Source organism: Saccostrea cucullata, unplaced genomic scaffold (genome assembly GCF_032062105.1).
Source record: "Saccostrea cucullata isolate Sc308-1 unplaced genomic scaffold, CSIRO_AGI_Scuc_v1 ctg212, whole genome shotgun sequence".
NCBI lineage: Eukaryota > Metazoa > Mollusca > Bivalvia > Ostreida > Ostreidae > Saccostrea > Saccostrea cuccullata.
Window position 1 is genome coordinate 197,852 of NW_026928197.1, and position 16,489 is coordinate 214,340.

The window sequence follows — 16,489 nt, forward strand, 5'->3', positions numbered from 1 at the left end:
ATATTCAGTACAGAAGGTTACCGTACCGTATTGTAAAATTATACCTAGATATGGTGCATCTGTAATATTAATTAAAGATTGATTGTATAGACTATTGTTTTCATTCCTCTCGAAAATTTTTCACTCATATGGAGACGCCACCACTTGCCGGTGGAGAGGGACCTCTTTCCTACCAGCAGTGCACCTACTGCGACACGGGACCTCGGTTGACAGGTCTCACCCGAAGGACCGGTCTCCACGTCCCACTTTGTATTTATTAAAGTAACTCTCATTAAATAAAATATCCGTGCATTGAAATTACACAATTTTTAAAACCAATGTCGAAAGATCGAATAAGATGATTGTTTACCATGTCTGTGCAGTGTTCAAGCTCCAGACAGCTCAGTATTACGTAGGGCACGAAAGTAGTCCCGGAGAATCGACACTGTATGGAGTTTGTGCAGTGTTAAAAAACAACTCAATTTGAAACCCGGATCGTTTTTTTTCCGAAATACGTTGCCGGTCAATAGAACGTGCAATCTATTGACCGGTCAATAGATCGCCAGTCAATAGATCGGTTTGAAAAGATAAGAAAAAGTGAAAACACATACAGAATAGATGAAAATATTAAATTTATAATAAAACAACAAAATTCATTTGATTAGGTAATAAAAAAGAATAATAAATTATGACATATAAATAAAATATAAATAAAATAAGAAAATTTAAAACCTTTCTTGAATTTCAATTTTGAAATATACAATATTACCATATGAAATCTGTCCTGTAACCCCAAACTGTGCTTGCGTAGTTTGAACGTAAACATATTATGGATTGCAGTCTGTACAGTGTAATATCATGCAACAGTCTCGAAAGTTATTATTACACATCTACATGACTTAAATCTGTAATATTTCACTGCACGTGTGGTATCCTGAATATATTTATATATCCGGGTATCTGATGATGAAAATTAATTATTTCATTGAGAGATAAAGAAAGGGCTAATTACAAGTCAGTGATCTTATCAACATGGAAGACACAGTTATTTCGTGTTTATTGCTGTGCTTTCTTTTCCATCAAGGTGAGTCGAACTTTTTTTTTCAAAACAAAATTAAGAAAAAGGAAAAAAAAAAAAAAGGTCACTAAGTACTTCAAAATGTCAAAATTTTATATTTTAAAAAATCACAATTATGAAATGGTTGTTTATGAATTTTCAAAATACATATACTAGTAAATGAGATAAATATAAATATATCATATGTGTTTAATGCTGTCAAAACATTTATATAAAACTAAAGAAAGATGCTAACCCCCCTTATTACATCTAGTATTTAAATGGTATACACGTAAGAACAATTATAGTCGACCCTCTCCTTTCTTCACTTACGTTTGTTACTAGTTATTAACCCTTAGAGAAAATAAAAAGTTTGGGGTCCTGAGTATATCTGTATTATATTATAAGACTGGTTTTTCTATGAACCCAAGGAACATCACAGTATTGTCAGAAGTATTAGTTGTAAAACAATTCTCATTTACGCTGGGAGAATAATATTTTTACCTGTTTTAGTGACTTCTCAGACGAACTATCTGAACTTCTGGATCCCTGAAGATATAACTTATGGTGAAACCGTTTATATAAATTGCAAACTTAATGACGCTGGAAAGGCACAGTTTAGTGGTGTGTCCAGTGTGCAACTATACAGGCAGCGAGAGAATGAGGAAATGAAGTTAATAGTAAGGGCTGTGTATAACTTTGACTCCACGACAGCTTCAACAGATGTGGAATGGTTTGACAGAGATTTGGAAGAGAGGGGGAGGGTGACGTCTGACCTGGGACCCACCGATACCGCCATGTTCAGGTTACGAGTGGACAATGTGGATTGTACTGATCAGGGACTGTATAAATGTGTCCTTCGTGACGACGCTCCCACAGGAATGGAGGCAGTCAAAATGAGAACATCCACTGTATACAGTAATTCAAAATCATCTGTAGTTTTGTAGATATCACGTTATTTAAGGAAAACAGACATGATAATACTGCTTCCAAATGAAATTATTAATTACAAGAAAGTATCTCGTATGTAGTTCGATCAAATTACAAACGCAACCACAAACTGCAAAAAATTATATATGGTCTACATGCATCTCTCAAACGTCTATTAAAATAAGTTACTAATAGTATTTACTAGTATATTAAATCAAAAAGAATTGTGTTATTATTTAAGGGGACAGTAGCGGCGTTTATCCGATTGGTACGACGTACGTAAGTGGTGCACAGAACATGGACGTCAGTCAGCTAGCAGTGCTGGCCGCCCTGAAGGACCTACAGTATACATCACAGACAGTGTACCCTTCAGGCAGTGTGGGTCTTTTCAAATGTGTGGCTGCCCTGGCTGTCCCCGCCCCAAAACTACGCTGGTGCATCAAGCGACCCACCTCTTCTAATTTTCAGGCCTTTGATTTTGTTTCAGTTCAGCGTAAATTCCTAGCAAACACCTCATTATCTGCACAAGCTTGTCTCTATTCCAGTTCCAATATTCTAGTTTTTCCTATAAGAGACAGCGATAATGGGACAATTTTGTCGTGTTCTATTTCCGAGGAGGAATGTGGGACAGAAGATCAAACTGGTCCACCAATCATTGCAAATCCGGATAGAATCGTGGCATCACCTGTTAAGTCCGAGTCTCAGTCGGAAAGGGAGAGAGAAATTGTTATCTATATAGGTAATCTATTGCTGCTGAAATTCTGAAAATGAAGTAAAGTTTTATATCAAATAATTAAAACAATTTTTAAAAATTGAAATATCTAATATCCTTGAGCTCGTTGACAAATAATAAACGATTATCCGTGTATAAAGCAACAATACTAGTAATTTGGAACATCTTAAGTAAATGTGATACAGAATTTCTATATCGTGTGGAGGAATTCGTGAAAATGAATCCGTGTTCAAACCTGAATATACATGTATCTTAAGAATTAAATTTGAAAATGTAATTCCTAGTTCGTTGTAGAAAAAAAAATTAGTTGACTATGGTGTCTTTTTCATTATTCAGGAGAAGATAAAACTCATTTTGGGGTTAATGCTGAAGAAAATCGAGAAAATCGAGCCAACCAGATAGAGCAGTCATCGGATGACAGTACGTAGAGAATCAAAATTATCTTACCTCCAACTAGTGATCCTTGCATTTAAAGAGTAAAAAAACACATTCCTCCAAAGTATCAATTTCGCAATTATATGTGTGTTGGAGAATTTTTCAAGATATTTTTACATCAATATCTATATCTTAGGTACAATGATTGTCCTGGGAATCGCCATGGCCGTCATGTTTGTTGGAATAGTCTTGTTGGCTATGGCTGTTGTTACATATCTTAAGGCCAAAAAGACCGACGAAGGTAGTTTAATATGAAGCATATTTTAATAATTGTTTGACTAGCAATATTAAAGCATTTAATTATGCCTATACATGTATTGTACATTCAAAAGTAAAACAAAAATAACAAATTAATATGAGTATAAAGTTTTTAAAAAACTATCAAAAGATAAAAAAAAACCTTATTTGAGATGTTAGATGGTCTTTAAAATTTAAACAATTTTTATTGTAGTGGGAAAAATTAAGGCCACAGCAGGCAATGGAGGGTAATTAAGTTTTTCTTTTATCTAGTTATTCGTATCTTGTCAAATTTATATCCATCTATTCTGAATGACTTCTAGATTTAATCAGTGTACGACGTATTGGTTTTTCATTTAAGCAATCAATACACAGATCTTGAGATGAGAAAGAGAGGCGAGAGTGTCCATTCTGAGATATATACGGCCATAGAGAACCTCCCGCCCGGTATGTACAATCTGAAAACAACTTCATTAGACTTTGTGGAATCTTTTGTGAAATAACCTTTAATTTATAGCCACTGAGAGTATTGTGAAAACATTTAACATAAGAAGAATTAATTCGTTTTTTACTAAAGTGTGTTGTTTGTAGGATTTACATATATCATAACACTTCACAACGTCACTGCATACTAGTATATAAAATGCCATTTAGATAATATTCCTTTACTATGTGTGTTTTCAGATTTGCCTACATCAGGAAAACCATACGAGGTAGACGATATGTACATGTTACCAGTTAACTGAACATTTGCATCGTTCAGGTAACTGTCTTCGAAGCAGAGGCATGTCTGATGGATTGCAACAGCTATTTGAATTACATTATACAGATTTGAACCTCAAGCATCACAAAAACTTTGTTACTTTAAAAATATTGAATAATAATGACATGTGTAGAAAGACAAGCTATCTTGTACGTCAGGGTTTTTAAATCTCCATGTGCGTATGTTTTCTGTTTGAAAGTTTGAGTTGTGAATCATTTGCCAACATATAGACTTATAATTAATACTATTATTATTTGTTCCATGTTAAAGGACGGACATCTCTTTTGCTTTTTGTCCTTGTTTTTGAGTTTGCATTGGACGTTATAACAAATACTGGTAGTATATCATCAATTTGTTGATTCTTTACATTCAGAAATTTTATTTTTGTGGTTTTGATGTAAGAGACTATAAAATTTTGGTTATCATTGTCATTAGAAATTGTTTCCTCTTGAACTACTCTAAAAATATACTCGTATTGTATTTGATAAAATCAAAAATAAAACTAAGAAAAAAAGTTGAGATTATGTTCAACTCATTTATTTAGAAATAATAAGGAAATACAGTCATACAAGAAAAACATGTATTTCGTCTTCTCTATATAATTTTACAATTGTAAGAATAAATCATTGTCATTGTCAACTTAGTAATGATAGAACACACAGTGTGAAACAAGATGGAGATAACAGGTGAAACTGAATGTAAGTACACAAAAACTCAGAACTGGTGATGTACACTTTTATAAACAGCTACTAGAAAGAATTTAACGATCCTAATTACACACAATTATCACCTTTCTTTCCTCTTGATGCCATCATCAGAGCGAAATCCATTTTTTATGGTTAAATTTATCTTTATTCACATTACACATTTTAAAACACTAACCATCGCAAGGATTTAACAAACATATTATTTATTTATTGTATATCATGCATTTCTTTTCAACAAATAATTTAAATCATAAACGATAGCAGTAATGCAAAAATAAAGACCAAACATTTTGAGCTGCACTTAAAAAGATGCGCCCTTTTAAAAATTATGCAATTTATAATAAAAAGAATTTCTTTTATGGGGAGTAGAGGACTTTCGCATTTTGTTAGAATGCTTAACTACAAAAGACTATAATTTAAACTTTGTAGAAATTGATATTTATCTTTTTCTTCGTTGTTTCAATCAAGTAGTGACACATAAAAACAAGCCTGTACATTCCTACATAACAAAATGTCTTAAATAATTACATAAGGTGCACAGAGCAGCAGAACAAATATAAAAGAAACCAATTGCGTGTAAACAATTAAAAAATACTGAAGGACTGAGCAGAGCTTCGTGATATTTATGATAGGAATGTCTGATTAAAATTTGTAGAATGTTATACATTGTATATAATCCGATACATCCAAAGGTTCTCTCACCTTTATCCATATTTTATCGGTATTCATCATACTCATCTTTTTCCTTTCCTGATTTACACACAACCAGGGCGAAAATCATCAACAAGAGCTAAAAACAGATTTTTACAAACTATAATTGTTTTATCAGATTTTACACTATTTAATTATTTAATTTGAATATGAACGCATTTTACTTTGCGCAATTTTTTAAAAGTGTTTAAATTGTTGAAATTCAACTCTATAGTTTTAACTCTCTCTCTCTTAAATATATACAATACCTCAACTGCTAAAACAGCAGCTCCAACGCCTATCATAATGTTTTGGTTCTTTGAAAGCCAGGTGTCTATTGCATCATAGCAACCCTAAAAGTTTTATTGTGAATAACTTATTAACAAGGAATTTTAACCAAGTTAAAGATTTCAACAGGTTTAATTACTAGTATTCATTTCCAACGAAAGGATAAATTAATCTTAGAAACTTACCTGATCTATATAAGAATTATTTCGGTCAGGTGTATATATACAACTGTCTATAGCTTCACTTGTTCTATTTTTACAACAAATGACTGGAATTTGAGGGTTTTTCTCCTCTTCGCCTGTCTCATTTTTCCATAATTTAGACGAGTTGAAGTCTGCATAATTGTCAACACCACAACACTCAAACTTAAAAAAAACAACAACACTATCTCAAAACAGATTGTATGCAACAGTTTTATCAGTTAATGAGGATTGCCACGATAACACGCAAAGCACATAATTACTGTTCGTTCAATCTTACATACAGTAACAAAATTGGGTATAATTTGAAAATTACGGCCTGATGGAGAACTTTTAAATTTCATTTTATTCTCTTCACCTACCTCTACTGATACAAAGTTGATGGCTATCGAAATGGATTCTTTTGAACTAATCCCTTTGTATTCTTCCTGTATTGCCTTTTTGAACGGCTTCTTTATCCAACTATCAACCTAGCATGACAATTTAAGAAACTGATGTTGTTAATGCTTTATTTAGCAACAAGGAAATTTAATTCGTTTAAGGAGAAAATCAGAAATATTTAATCTTTTTGGTGAAATATTAAAAACGTATTGCTTTCATACCTCACTTCTAACAGCAAAAATCAGTATGATAAATGTGATTTCTACCAACAATAGAATTACAAGGAAAACGACGTACTACAAGAAAAATATAATATAATAAGATAATACAATTTTACAGTATTAATTAATAGTTTGAGAAGAAACCTTGAAAAGCCTTTGCAATAGTAACAGAATATTTTTGATACAATTGACAATATTCTATGAGCACAAAATTTGTTAGCTAGAAATAAATTAAATAACCAATAGATAAATTATGTACCCTATTAAAAAACAAATCACATCTTTCCACCTGCTTACAATTATTACAAAAAACTTTGTTTAACAATAAAACTAATAATGTTACATAAAATAATGACTTTTGGCTTGACGAAACAGGAAGAGACAAAATGCAGATATTTACCACTACAAGCATACATTTCACTTGGCAACAAGCGCCTACACAACCAAGAATACCGAGGACAAAGAAAAAGGCGCCAAGTATTATAAATGCCAAAGTGGCGTCTCCGACGAAGTCAGCGATGTTGAAGTCGTTGAGATTGGTATCAGCCCCTGCATCCTTTAAGGCAGAGGCAAGTCTGCTGTAGGAATCCTGGAGGATATTGTTCATAAAATCGTTACCCCATCTCACGACTGACCCCACCACTAACAGGGTTAGCCCAATCAGCTGAAAATGTATGATACAATGCGAGTGGTTGGGAAAAGATTGAAAGCTAATCTTCCTTTTGAAAATTTGAAATGCAATGCAAGTGTTTGGGAAAAGAAAGCTAATTTGCCATTTTAAAATCTGAAGTAGTTGTTGACTTGAAAGCTTAAAATGATAGAATATTTTTTGGTCGACTTACTGAAAAAACGATGTTGACGATTGTGAGGAAAAATTGGCTGCATCCTTTGCACGCACCCATGTTTGTAAAATTCTTCTCGACTGATTCAAACCACAAAGAAGGTCACATATCTAACCTGTAAATCACAAAATTCATATTGTAAAAATTATCCATAAATATCCCAAATTTTCGGACTTGTAAGTCCTACATTTGGAGTTTATTTAGCAAGTTACTCACTTTATCATATGTTTTAGTTTATACATTCATGTGTTATCACCAACAGTGTCTATATCTATCAAATAAAATACATGTATCAGGAAGAAAACTTTTTTTTAACTCTGATAAGCTGACGGTGAAATCACCTCTATATTTGTATATATGTAATTTCAGAACTTTTTGTTACCATTCTTTTATGATATACTGCGTATCTGGAAAGATTTACAATTTAGATGTACTTGAGTATCACCTTACCAATAGCTTTTGATGTGGATCGCGTGCTTCCTGGTTATAGTCCAAAATTTAAAATTTCATTTTACTTGTTAACAAGACAATAAATAGAGTGATTTTATCCCCAACAATAAAAACAAAATAGCACGCAATTTTTCTCGATGCATTTACGATGAAATTTTTGCAATTAGAGATGATTTATTAAATTTTAACAATGATATTCAATTTTTTCAAAAATTCTTAATTCTTTTCTAATACATGTACAAGTTTCTTGTTTAACGGACATTTGTCATGAAAAGAAAGAATTATTGTAGATATATGAATTTCAAACTGCAAACAGAAGAGTGGGATTTGTTTATCATGAAGGTGAAACCTAAAATAGCTTCTCTCATTAGAGACGTAAGTATTTGTAAATGAAAATCTACCTTTGAAATTGATATTCTGCCATGTTAAGGTTAAGGTAAAGATATTACTTAAAACCAGAATATCAATATTTTATTAAAATTTTAAGATATATTTCAAAATATATTTCTGAGTAATCAATCCCTTAAGATATGAAATAAACTACCCAGTTTAATGATTATATTGATTGTTAGATAACATTACATGTTAGAGATCAATATTTTTATTGAAAGATACTTGTTGAAATTCTTTATGACTTTTGATGTGATTTTAAGGGAAAGGTAGGCTGGCTCTCTTTTACCTTATGACTTAAAAGAGAAAAGCTATCTATGCCTTAACAAGGATCTAAACAAGTATCATCTATAGAAAAAAAAATACATTTACATTCACTGTTCATATATTATTTTGTTTTACATACATTTTTATGATGTTTACAAGTTAAACATCGAATTGGGTAGGAAATCCTTCATAACTCATTATTTGTTAAAATCTAGCAGAAATGTGCAATTGGTAGATATTTAAGCAGTCCACTACATGTACTTATGGTCAGTGCTTGATTGTCATACTTAATGTTATTTTCTGACATGGGGTTATGGAAGGTCAACATAGGCGTATCCTTTGCTTGTCCCCAGGTCGTGTTAACACGTAAAGAACTAAGTGTGCATGACAAGTGTAAAGAACATTGCAATTAACAACCGATACATAGCATGTATAGGGCACCTCATTATCACTCTGCAAAATAACGTTGCTATGGTTTCTCGATTTGTTTTTTGGGTGCAAATTAATAATATACAGTTTTTGAATGCGTTTTTTAATAGAATTTATTCATAATTTTGAAAGCTATTTCAAATGATAATCTAAAGAAATTTATATTTTAATTAACTAATATTTTACTCGAGCAAAGATTTGTTAGTTTTATTAAACTTAGGTTAAACATGAAATAGTTTGTATAAAACTTACCTACACCTATCCAGGAAGTTTTACAAATCAGAATGATATATTGATTTTTATAGGTTTTATCTAAAGTCATGCATTAGAATATCTTGCAAAGAAGTACAACCGACGTCCATACAAGATAATCAACACCTACTTGAAAAAAAAATTATCTTCCTCCATTACATTTTTCTTATTTTGAATAAAAAATAAAACAAAGAATACCTTCAAGTCTTGTATGTCCACTCAAGCAGCCTAAATATTATTCAAGTACAATTCCTCTTCCTATAGTAAATGAATATAGAATACACTATAGGAATGACTTCATTTTCAAGCCATCCACAGCCCTGGGACAGATAGGTAAATAACAATACGTTGTAAATGTTGATAAGGTCCTAGCCACAGGTAGATATGGCCATCTGTAGATACCTGCATGGCTTTTCTGTTTTACACCCTCCGTTTATAGATTGAGACTCGTGTAGGTGTATGACATTGTGATAATTAATTATACACACTTCTTGATCACACTTTAAACCAACAAGCAATAAACCTTAATTAGGATGCCTACCTTTTCAAATTCTTCATCTTAACCTTTTTCATTTCAAGTCTAACACATATCAATTATTTCCTCTTAAACCAAAGGTATAATTTTCCATGAATCACATCTTTAGACTTTTTTAAAGAATGAAATATATACCTACTTTTCAAGTCAAAATACCATGTACATTGCATGTGATGGTTGATATTCGTCTCTCTTCGTATCCTTCCTTTCAATGTTATAATACGGATCCTTGTCAAATTTTCTGATTTTAACATAAGACCATATATAACTTAATTAATGCCCCTTATAAATTTGTTGCTTACAATATTTGACATGAAATTCAACTTTTGCAACAAATACCTTTCTAAATATCCTCATAACCGATGGCCTCAGTACAGAGGCGTATATGTGTCTACACTTTTTGTATTATTACAATATAAAAATTGACTCACCACATATCACGTGTTATGTCTTAGCTTGTTATTTATTCACATATTTTGAATTGAATAGGTCTTTTAACATATTGTATTAAAACATCTTTCATTTGATTGATCTGATTGCTAAATATCAAATCAATAAAGTAAAGTCAACGTGTTTTGACAATTAAAACATGTATAGAGTAATATCGATAAACATTGTAGATATATGAAAATTTCCGGGTGAAATTCCTTATCATATCAATATAGTAAAATCTTATCTAATACTAGTAGAATGCTAACTGATGTTTGTCATATAATTGTTATTCGATTATTCTAGATATATAGACGACGTATCGTCAGTTAACAATGGTAATTTACATATTTCCATTCTTATGTTGATGCGATATGTCCTGGTGAGCTTGAGATAAAACATACCACAGAACTTTGATACAACTGTTTCATATTTGGATGTTTTACGTGAAAAGACATTTGTGGTAATCTAACAACCAAACTCTATGATAAACATGATTACTTTAACTTTTCAATTGTCAATTTCCCTTACTTATGCAGCAATAAACCTACATCATCTGCATACAGAGTTTATATATCTCAGTTGATTCGATACGCAAGAGAATGCTTTATGTATGAACAATTTCTAAAACGAGGTAAATTATTGACAAACAAGTTAATGAAACAAGAATATTAGCAGTTTCCTTTAAACTCATCATTTCGTAAGTTCTATGGTCGGTAAAAAAGACAATGTCAGCAAATACAATTTATCACTGAGTCAAATATTGACTGACGTTTTTCATACTAATCGTTAGTCCATTATTTATACACTGAATTGACGGTTGATTTTTCCGTTATTCTCCGATCATGACAAGGAGCACACGGCAGTTTGACCGTTCGCAGGGTAAGCTCACTCCTTCATGGCACCTGATCCTACCTCTGATGTTTTGGAGGTTGGTGTTTGTTATTGCTGTCCTATTGTGTATTGTTTTATGAATTTTTTGATCTTGAGTACTGTTCGTTATCTCCATATGTTTCATTATTTACAAACTAAATTGTCTACGGATTTTTTCGTTTACCTGATCATGGCAAAGAGCATACGATGAGTTTGAAGGGTCGAAAGGGGATGTCTACTCATCCATGGCATCTGATCCCATCTCTGATATTTTGGAGGTCCTTGTTTGCTCTCCTGTTGATTTGTATTGCTTCAATGGGCGTTTGGTGCTGATTTAAGTAGTCCCCATATTTACAGAGATAACTAATGGAATTATCTATATTGCAAAAATGCTGAATACCGGTATTTCCAAAATATATTCAATGCGTCTAAGACCCCAACCAGGCTCCAAGACCATACACTGAGAACAAACTTTAGTCAAAATTTCAAACCAATATAACTTTTAAAATAATTTTGAGAATAAAGCAAAATTTCATGATATGTTTGAATTTAAATTTCACTAAAAACTGCAAATTTTTAAGCAAAATCATTCAATAAAACTCAAGGAATAAAGATTATAATTTTGACTTGTGTCTGTTCTCCTCCTTTTGTGGTCTTGGACTTCCAAGCCAGATTAATGCTATTTGAATGTCTACAAAAGAGAAACAAAAATGCAGATTTTTGGTGTTCTTATATTTCATTATATATATAAAATGATCCAAAAGTAATGTCACAACTTTGATAAAACTGCTAGAAATCGACGAAAAGCAACACAATTATACATGATAGACGCTTTATTTACTAGTATTTTAAATCATACCTGAAAAATTTAAAGGAATATGATGTACACTTTCCAAAATATAGGATTTTAAACAATATGCGTTTTTGGTAGTCAACGCACCTAAATATAACGTCATATGACGGATACGCAGCGTCATACTCTTAAGCTAATTAAAAAAATATTTGTGATTCGCAAGCACTTTCACCAATTCCACTTTCTTTAAGAATTCTTGGTACCATTATACACTCACTCTTTTCATAATTACGCCCTCTGTCAAAATTTTTTGAACAGTAGCATAAGACCAATGACCAATCACCCGCCCAAAATTGCTGAAACCATCTATTAAGATGTCTCTTTATTTTCATTCTTTTTTTTGTGTTTGATTACTAGTAGTTTCGCTAGTGATGATTCCCATATTTGGAAGCAAAAATGCACTACAACTCGTCGAGCCGTTTTTTTTCCAATTTCGACAATCCCTTATTCAATGCAACAGAGTAAAACAACAATGTTTATGATCACAAATACCAATGCCGTCATTTAATGTTCAATTAAAGACTAGAAAATGATTAGAAATTGTGTCTTTTAAAAATTGGGACATTAGGTGCTTTTTTAGAATCTTTTTAATGTGTTTGTATTTTTCATTCTAAGAAAAAAAAATACATTTTAAAACGTGACGTTCCGTTGTGACAATCTCCAAAGGTCAACAGAACCATTTACTTTTTTGAGAAAATATACAAATCCAATCCTTTTATTCCTTGCAAATTAAACTGCCAATTGCTTTTAAACATTTTAATAAAAACAAAGATTAAGCCCTACTGTGTCCAAATATGCAAACACCAGAAAAATACCGATATTCCCTCGATATTTCCTCACGTTCAATTTTTTCTTCTCCGTGCACGCTGGTAATGTCATTATTGGGGACAAGAGGGTTACATGAGGTTTCTATAGTTCTATTAAACAAAATTATTCAAAAACTTTAACATAATAAGTAAACACTTGCTGTGGATTCTATATCTATCCATTTGAACTGGAAATAAAAGACACCATAGATTTGCCAAGTCTCCTTTGACTGATGTACACAAAAAGCTAAATAAAGACAATAGACCTCACATTTTTCTTCAGAAATTTTATTACTAAAAATAGTTTTTCAGCTGGAATTCAGGTCCTTCGGATGAGACCTTAAAAACCGAGGCCCCGTGTCAGCGGCAGGCGTTGGCACGATAAAAGATCCCTCACTGCTCAATGGCCCTGAGTGCCGAGTAAAGGTCAAAATTTGAAGCCCTTCACCGGCATACGGTGACATCTCCATATGAGTGAAAAATTCTCGAAAGGGACGTTAAACAATATACAATCAATCAATCAACTGGAATTCAAAATCATAGTCATCAAACATATTTTACTTTTAAAGTCTATAAGTACACTCATGCAACTATAGTTTTTAAGAATCTCACTTGTGCTTCACATTCGAGAGATTATTGTTTTAAAATCCTGTGCCACTCTTGAAATGAATTTTATATCTAACTTCAAAACGTCTATCGTATAGCTCTCAGGGTTTTTTAAAGCAAACTTTCTTGCAATACTCGTAATTGTCGTGTTTCATGTAATGATTGCATTCAAAGCTTGGTTTTTAATATACTTTATAAATAAAATTTTACAACAAAAACGAGTGTCTGTAATGAATAAGTACAAATCAAGTGTATACTGTGCCTAGCTGCGGGTAAAAATTCCATTTGGATTGGAGAAAAGGAAATGAGGAATGGATTGAGTCAAAAGAACAAGTACATTTCTGAATGTTGTTATTTTTTTTTCGGAACAAGGCTTTCGTGTTGAATTAATTTTAGTTGTAATGGTACTTCATAAGAAATTTTTGTATAATACTTACTTAGTAATTAGAAAAATATACATGCACGTGATTTACACTCATGATATTGCAGATAACCCATGCACTCCGTTCTGTCACAATATAAACATAGCACAGAGTTACAACATACTCATAGATTATTTATGACACTGAAAATAAATATCATAAAAATACTACTTGATATTTGACAGCGAGCAGCATCGTTGGGCGTCCCACTGTTTCGCGGAAAGGCTCGTACCACAAATGTTTTGTTCATGGCTCCATATCCACAGAAAAACATGCTGCTCACCGGTTCACACAAGAGAACGGTGTTCACGTCCAGTGTTGTCATGGTGTAATTAAGGAATGACTGTCTCTTGTAGTTACAGTCCTGGTGTACTACTGGTTCTGACTCTGATATATCAGCTGTATAAGCTTCTAACGGAGCAAATCCGCCTTCTCCGCTCTGTTTATAGCACCAGCGCAAACTCATTGGAGGATTTCCGACAATCCCGGTACATGTGAACCGATACGTTGATCCAATGAGGAATCTTCCTCCTCCAGACGGATCTAACATGTTGTCATTTGTTGGAGGTGTATAGATTTCATCTATAGCTGTCGCAGTTGCTGCATACAAAGACATTGCATCATATTAGAATGCTTTAGAAGTAATCGAGATCTTAAATATATGAAATGAAAATCATAATGCAAACATTGAGACAAAGATTTTGCGAAGCATCATGCAGTCAAATAACTCTTTTTTAAGCAAATGACTTTTTGAATTATTTTGAATTGCTTGAATTTTTGAGTTCTTTAATGCAACAAGCCCTGAAAACCTTCAGCTTTTCGGCAGGACAGTTTGCCATATTGAGAAACAAAAAGCAACTTTACTTCTCACGTTGACATATTTGGAAGCCTGATCGACGTAGGTGGCGCTATCATCAGAGGTCCGCCCATTCAGAACACACGTGTAATTACCCTCGTCCCTACACCTCGTAAGGTTAGCAGGGACAACTACCCTCAGGAATTTATTGGCTGGGTTGTCGTCGTGGACATTGCCAGTCAAGTTGTACCTGTGCAATAAAGTCATTTTAATAAGCTGCCCTTGTAGGAAACAGAACATGCGAACAAAATGCTTATTGTGCGATTGTGAAATGCAGAAGTGCAAAAATAAAATTTCAAATTATTACATTTTCTTTCATATTTCATAATCTAAAATTTTAGGTTAAAAAAATACAACCTTTTCATATCAGGTGATCTTTGCTCAACTTTTTAAAGATTATATTCAAAGGATACGTCAAAATATTCATGTTTCGGTTTACAACACAAAGACACACTATACATTGAAAACAACATTTTAATAGCACAACATTCGTGTCTTTAAAATATTTGAATTGTATATTCTTCATAATTTTATGCCTTTCAGTGATATATACTCAATTCTAAAAATACAAAGTGTACAAATTAAAATACAAATTGTATAGATTTTGAAGCTACATATAAAGATATTTTGTACACCTTGTCTATAAATGAAATAAGCAAATAACCCAAGTACATGTAATAACGTAGATGTAGGATCTTTAACATACAAAAATTCTTTTCTAAGACTACGCAGAATTACATCCAATAAAACCAATGAAAGCAATTTTACTTTCCTGAAAAAAAAATATCTCTCAAATATATAGACAGCAGTTTTGTGCCTAATAATTAAAAATCAGACACCTATTTGTCTACCTGAATCTGTTGTCAGTAACGTCAGGCACAATAAGATTAGAACCTTTCGAGGTACGGTTATAGGTGACCAGAGCGACTCGAGTTCCATTCCTGTGCACGGTGAAGGAATCTACGTATAGAAGCATCTCACTATTGGCAGGGCTGCATCTAATGTCAAAGGAGTTCACATTGAGTGTAACATCACTAGTCTGAATAAGTACACCTTTAACACCTATAAATAGCACAAAGTATTTTGTTATTTTCTAAAATAGAATTTGGATGGATATAAGTACAATAGAGATTAAGTAATGTATAACGGGGTGTGATTCAAAGGGAGAAGATGAATAACGGATTTGATAATGAATTTTTTATAAAAAGTGTGAACATGCTTTATCTTAATTGAGTTTTCCCAACTTTTCTGTTGTATTTTGGTGCAAAAAAGAGAGAGCAGAAGCCCCTACCTGATATCAATATTATTGTTAGAGTTACCCACAGTACATCCATTTTGTTCCTTGATGTGCAAAATGATACTTCATGAGTATTTGTAAAGTTCCGATTTCCCAGGCCATTCAGTTTTATTGTTTTATTATCAGTAACAGTGTTCGATCTATTTTTGTCACCAGGCAGCAAGTTGTAAATTACAATCCATTTTGCTTTACAGCTCCCAACAAGACGGAAAATATTAACTCAAATTTCCATCTTGCAGTCCCATTTTTTATGCATCAAGAATTTTTTTTTAAAGTTTATTTTATTTGTTTGGTTTTCTTTTAATGAATTAAAAATCTTAAGTCAATTCCAGCCTCCATTTATTTATCTATTTACTATACAGTTTTAGAATAAATTATATAGAGATAAAGAACAGTATTCAAGCTAAAAATTCCTTTTAACAAACAAATATTGGAGCAGAGCAAGCAGGGACCTCTAAAACATCAGAGGTGAGATGAAGTGTCATGTAGAAGTGAGCATCCCCTGTCAACCGTCACACCCTCCGTGTGCTCCTTGTAATGATCGGGAAATAACGGAAAAGC

The 16,489-nt window shown here is 32.4% G+C and overlaps 3 protein-coding genes across 4 annotated transcripts; 1 reads left to right on the forward strand and 2 right to left on the reverse strand.

The window, feature by feature from the left end:
* The first annotated feature begins 849 nt into the window (after window positions 1-849).
* On the forward strand, window positions 850-4,407 carry LOC134276730 (uncharacterized). Its single transcript, XM_062759000.1, has 8 exons — window positions 850-1,063; window positions 1,550-1,954; window positions 2,208-2,705; window positions 3,036-3,119; window positions 3,271-3,375; window positions 3,586-3,619; window positions 3,733-3,818; window positions 4,056-4,407. Exons 1-8 carry the CDS (start codon window positions 1,012-1,014, stop codon window positions 4,115-4,117), a joined length of 1,326 nt encoding a protein of 441 aa, XP_062614984.1. The 5' UTR covers window positions 850-1,011; the 3' UTR covers window positions 4,118-4,407.
* A 248-nt stretch (window positions 4,408-4,655) lies between these two features.
* On the reverse strand, window positions 4,656-9,640 carry LOC134276731 (CD63 antigen-like). Of its 2 annotated transcripts, none has more exons than XM_062759001.1 (8): window positions 9,450-9,640; window positions 7,464-7,578; window positions 7,022-7,285; window positions 6,622-6,696; window positions 6,382-6,489; window positions 6,005-6,184; window positions 5,801-5,884; window positions 4,656-5,631 (listed from the first exon to the last, which is right to left on the reverse strand). In XM_062759001.1, exons 2-8 carry the CDS (start codon window positions 7,521-7,523, stop codon window positions 5,557-5,559), a joined length of 846 nt encoding a protein of 281 aa, XP_062614985.1. In that variant the 5' UTR covers window positions 7,524-7,578; window positions 9,450-9,640; the 3' UTR covers window positions 4,656-5,556. The 2 variants fall into 2 exon arrangements, with proteins under 2 accessions (XP_062614985.1, XP_062614986.1); XM_062759002.1 differs by lacking the exon at window positions 9,450-9,640 and adding an exon at window positions 7,680-7,729.
* A 3,808-nt stretch (window positions 9,641-13,448) lies between these two features.
* Window positions 13,449-16,235, reverse strand: LOC134276732 (uncharacterized). The gene is made up of 4 exons (XM_062759005.1): window positions 15,923-16,235; window positions 15,483-15,693; window positions 14,640-14,821; window positions 13,449-14,375 (listed from the first exon to the last, which is right to left on the reverse strand). The coding sequence occupies exons 1-4, from the start codon at window positions 15,963-15,965 to the stop codon at window positions 13,900-13,902; spliced, it is 912 nt and encodes a 303-aa protein (XP_062614989.1). The 5' UTR covers window positions 15,966-16,235; the 3' UTR covers window positions 13,449-13,899.
* Window positions 16,236-16,489: the final 254 nt, after the last annotated feature.

Bases quoted from the DNA above. Each gene is read 5' to 3' on its own strand.
- LOC134276730 (XM_062759000.1), top strand. From the start codon at position 1,012: ATGGAAGACACAGTTATTTCGTGTTTATTGCTGTGCTTTCTTTTCCAT. The intron at 3,120-3,270 runs GTACGTAGAGAA...TCTATATCTTAG, and splicing joins AGAGCAGTCATCGGATGACA to GTACAATGATTGTCCTGGGA. The intron at 3,819-4,055 runs GTATGTACAATC...GTGTGTTTTCAG, and splicing joins CATAGAGAACCTCCCGCCCG to ATTTGCCTACATCAGGAAAA.
- LOC134276731 (XM_062759001.1), bottom strand. From the start codon at position 7,523: ATGGGTGCGTGCAAAGGATGCAGCCAATTTTTCCTCACAATCGTCAAC. The intron at 6,697-7,021 runs GTAAATATCTGC...TTTTTCTTGTAG, and splicing joins TGAAATGTATGCTTGTAGTG to TACGTCGTTTTCCTTGTAAT. The intron at 6,185-6,381 runs GTAGGTGAAGAG...GTTTTTTTTAAG, and splicing joins TCAACTTTGTATCAGTAGAG to TTTGAGTGTTGTGGTGTTGA.
- LOC134276732 (XM_062759005.1), bottom strand. From the start codon at position 15,965: ATGGATGTACTGTGGGTAACTCTAACAATAATATTGATATCAG. The intron at 15,694-15,922 runs GTAGGGGCTTCT...TGCTATTTATAG, and splicing joins AACAATAATATTGATATCAG to GTGTTAAAGGTGTACTTATT. The intron at 14,376-14,639 runs GTAAAGTTGCTT...CTTTGTATGCAG, and splicing joins CAAATATGTCAACGTGAGAA to CAACTGCGACAGCTATAGAT.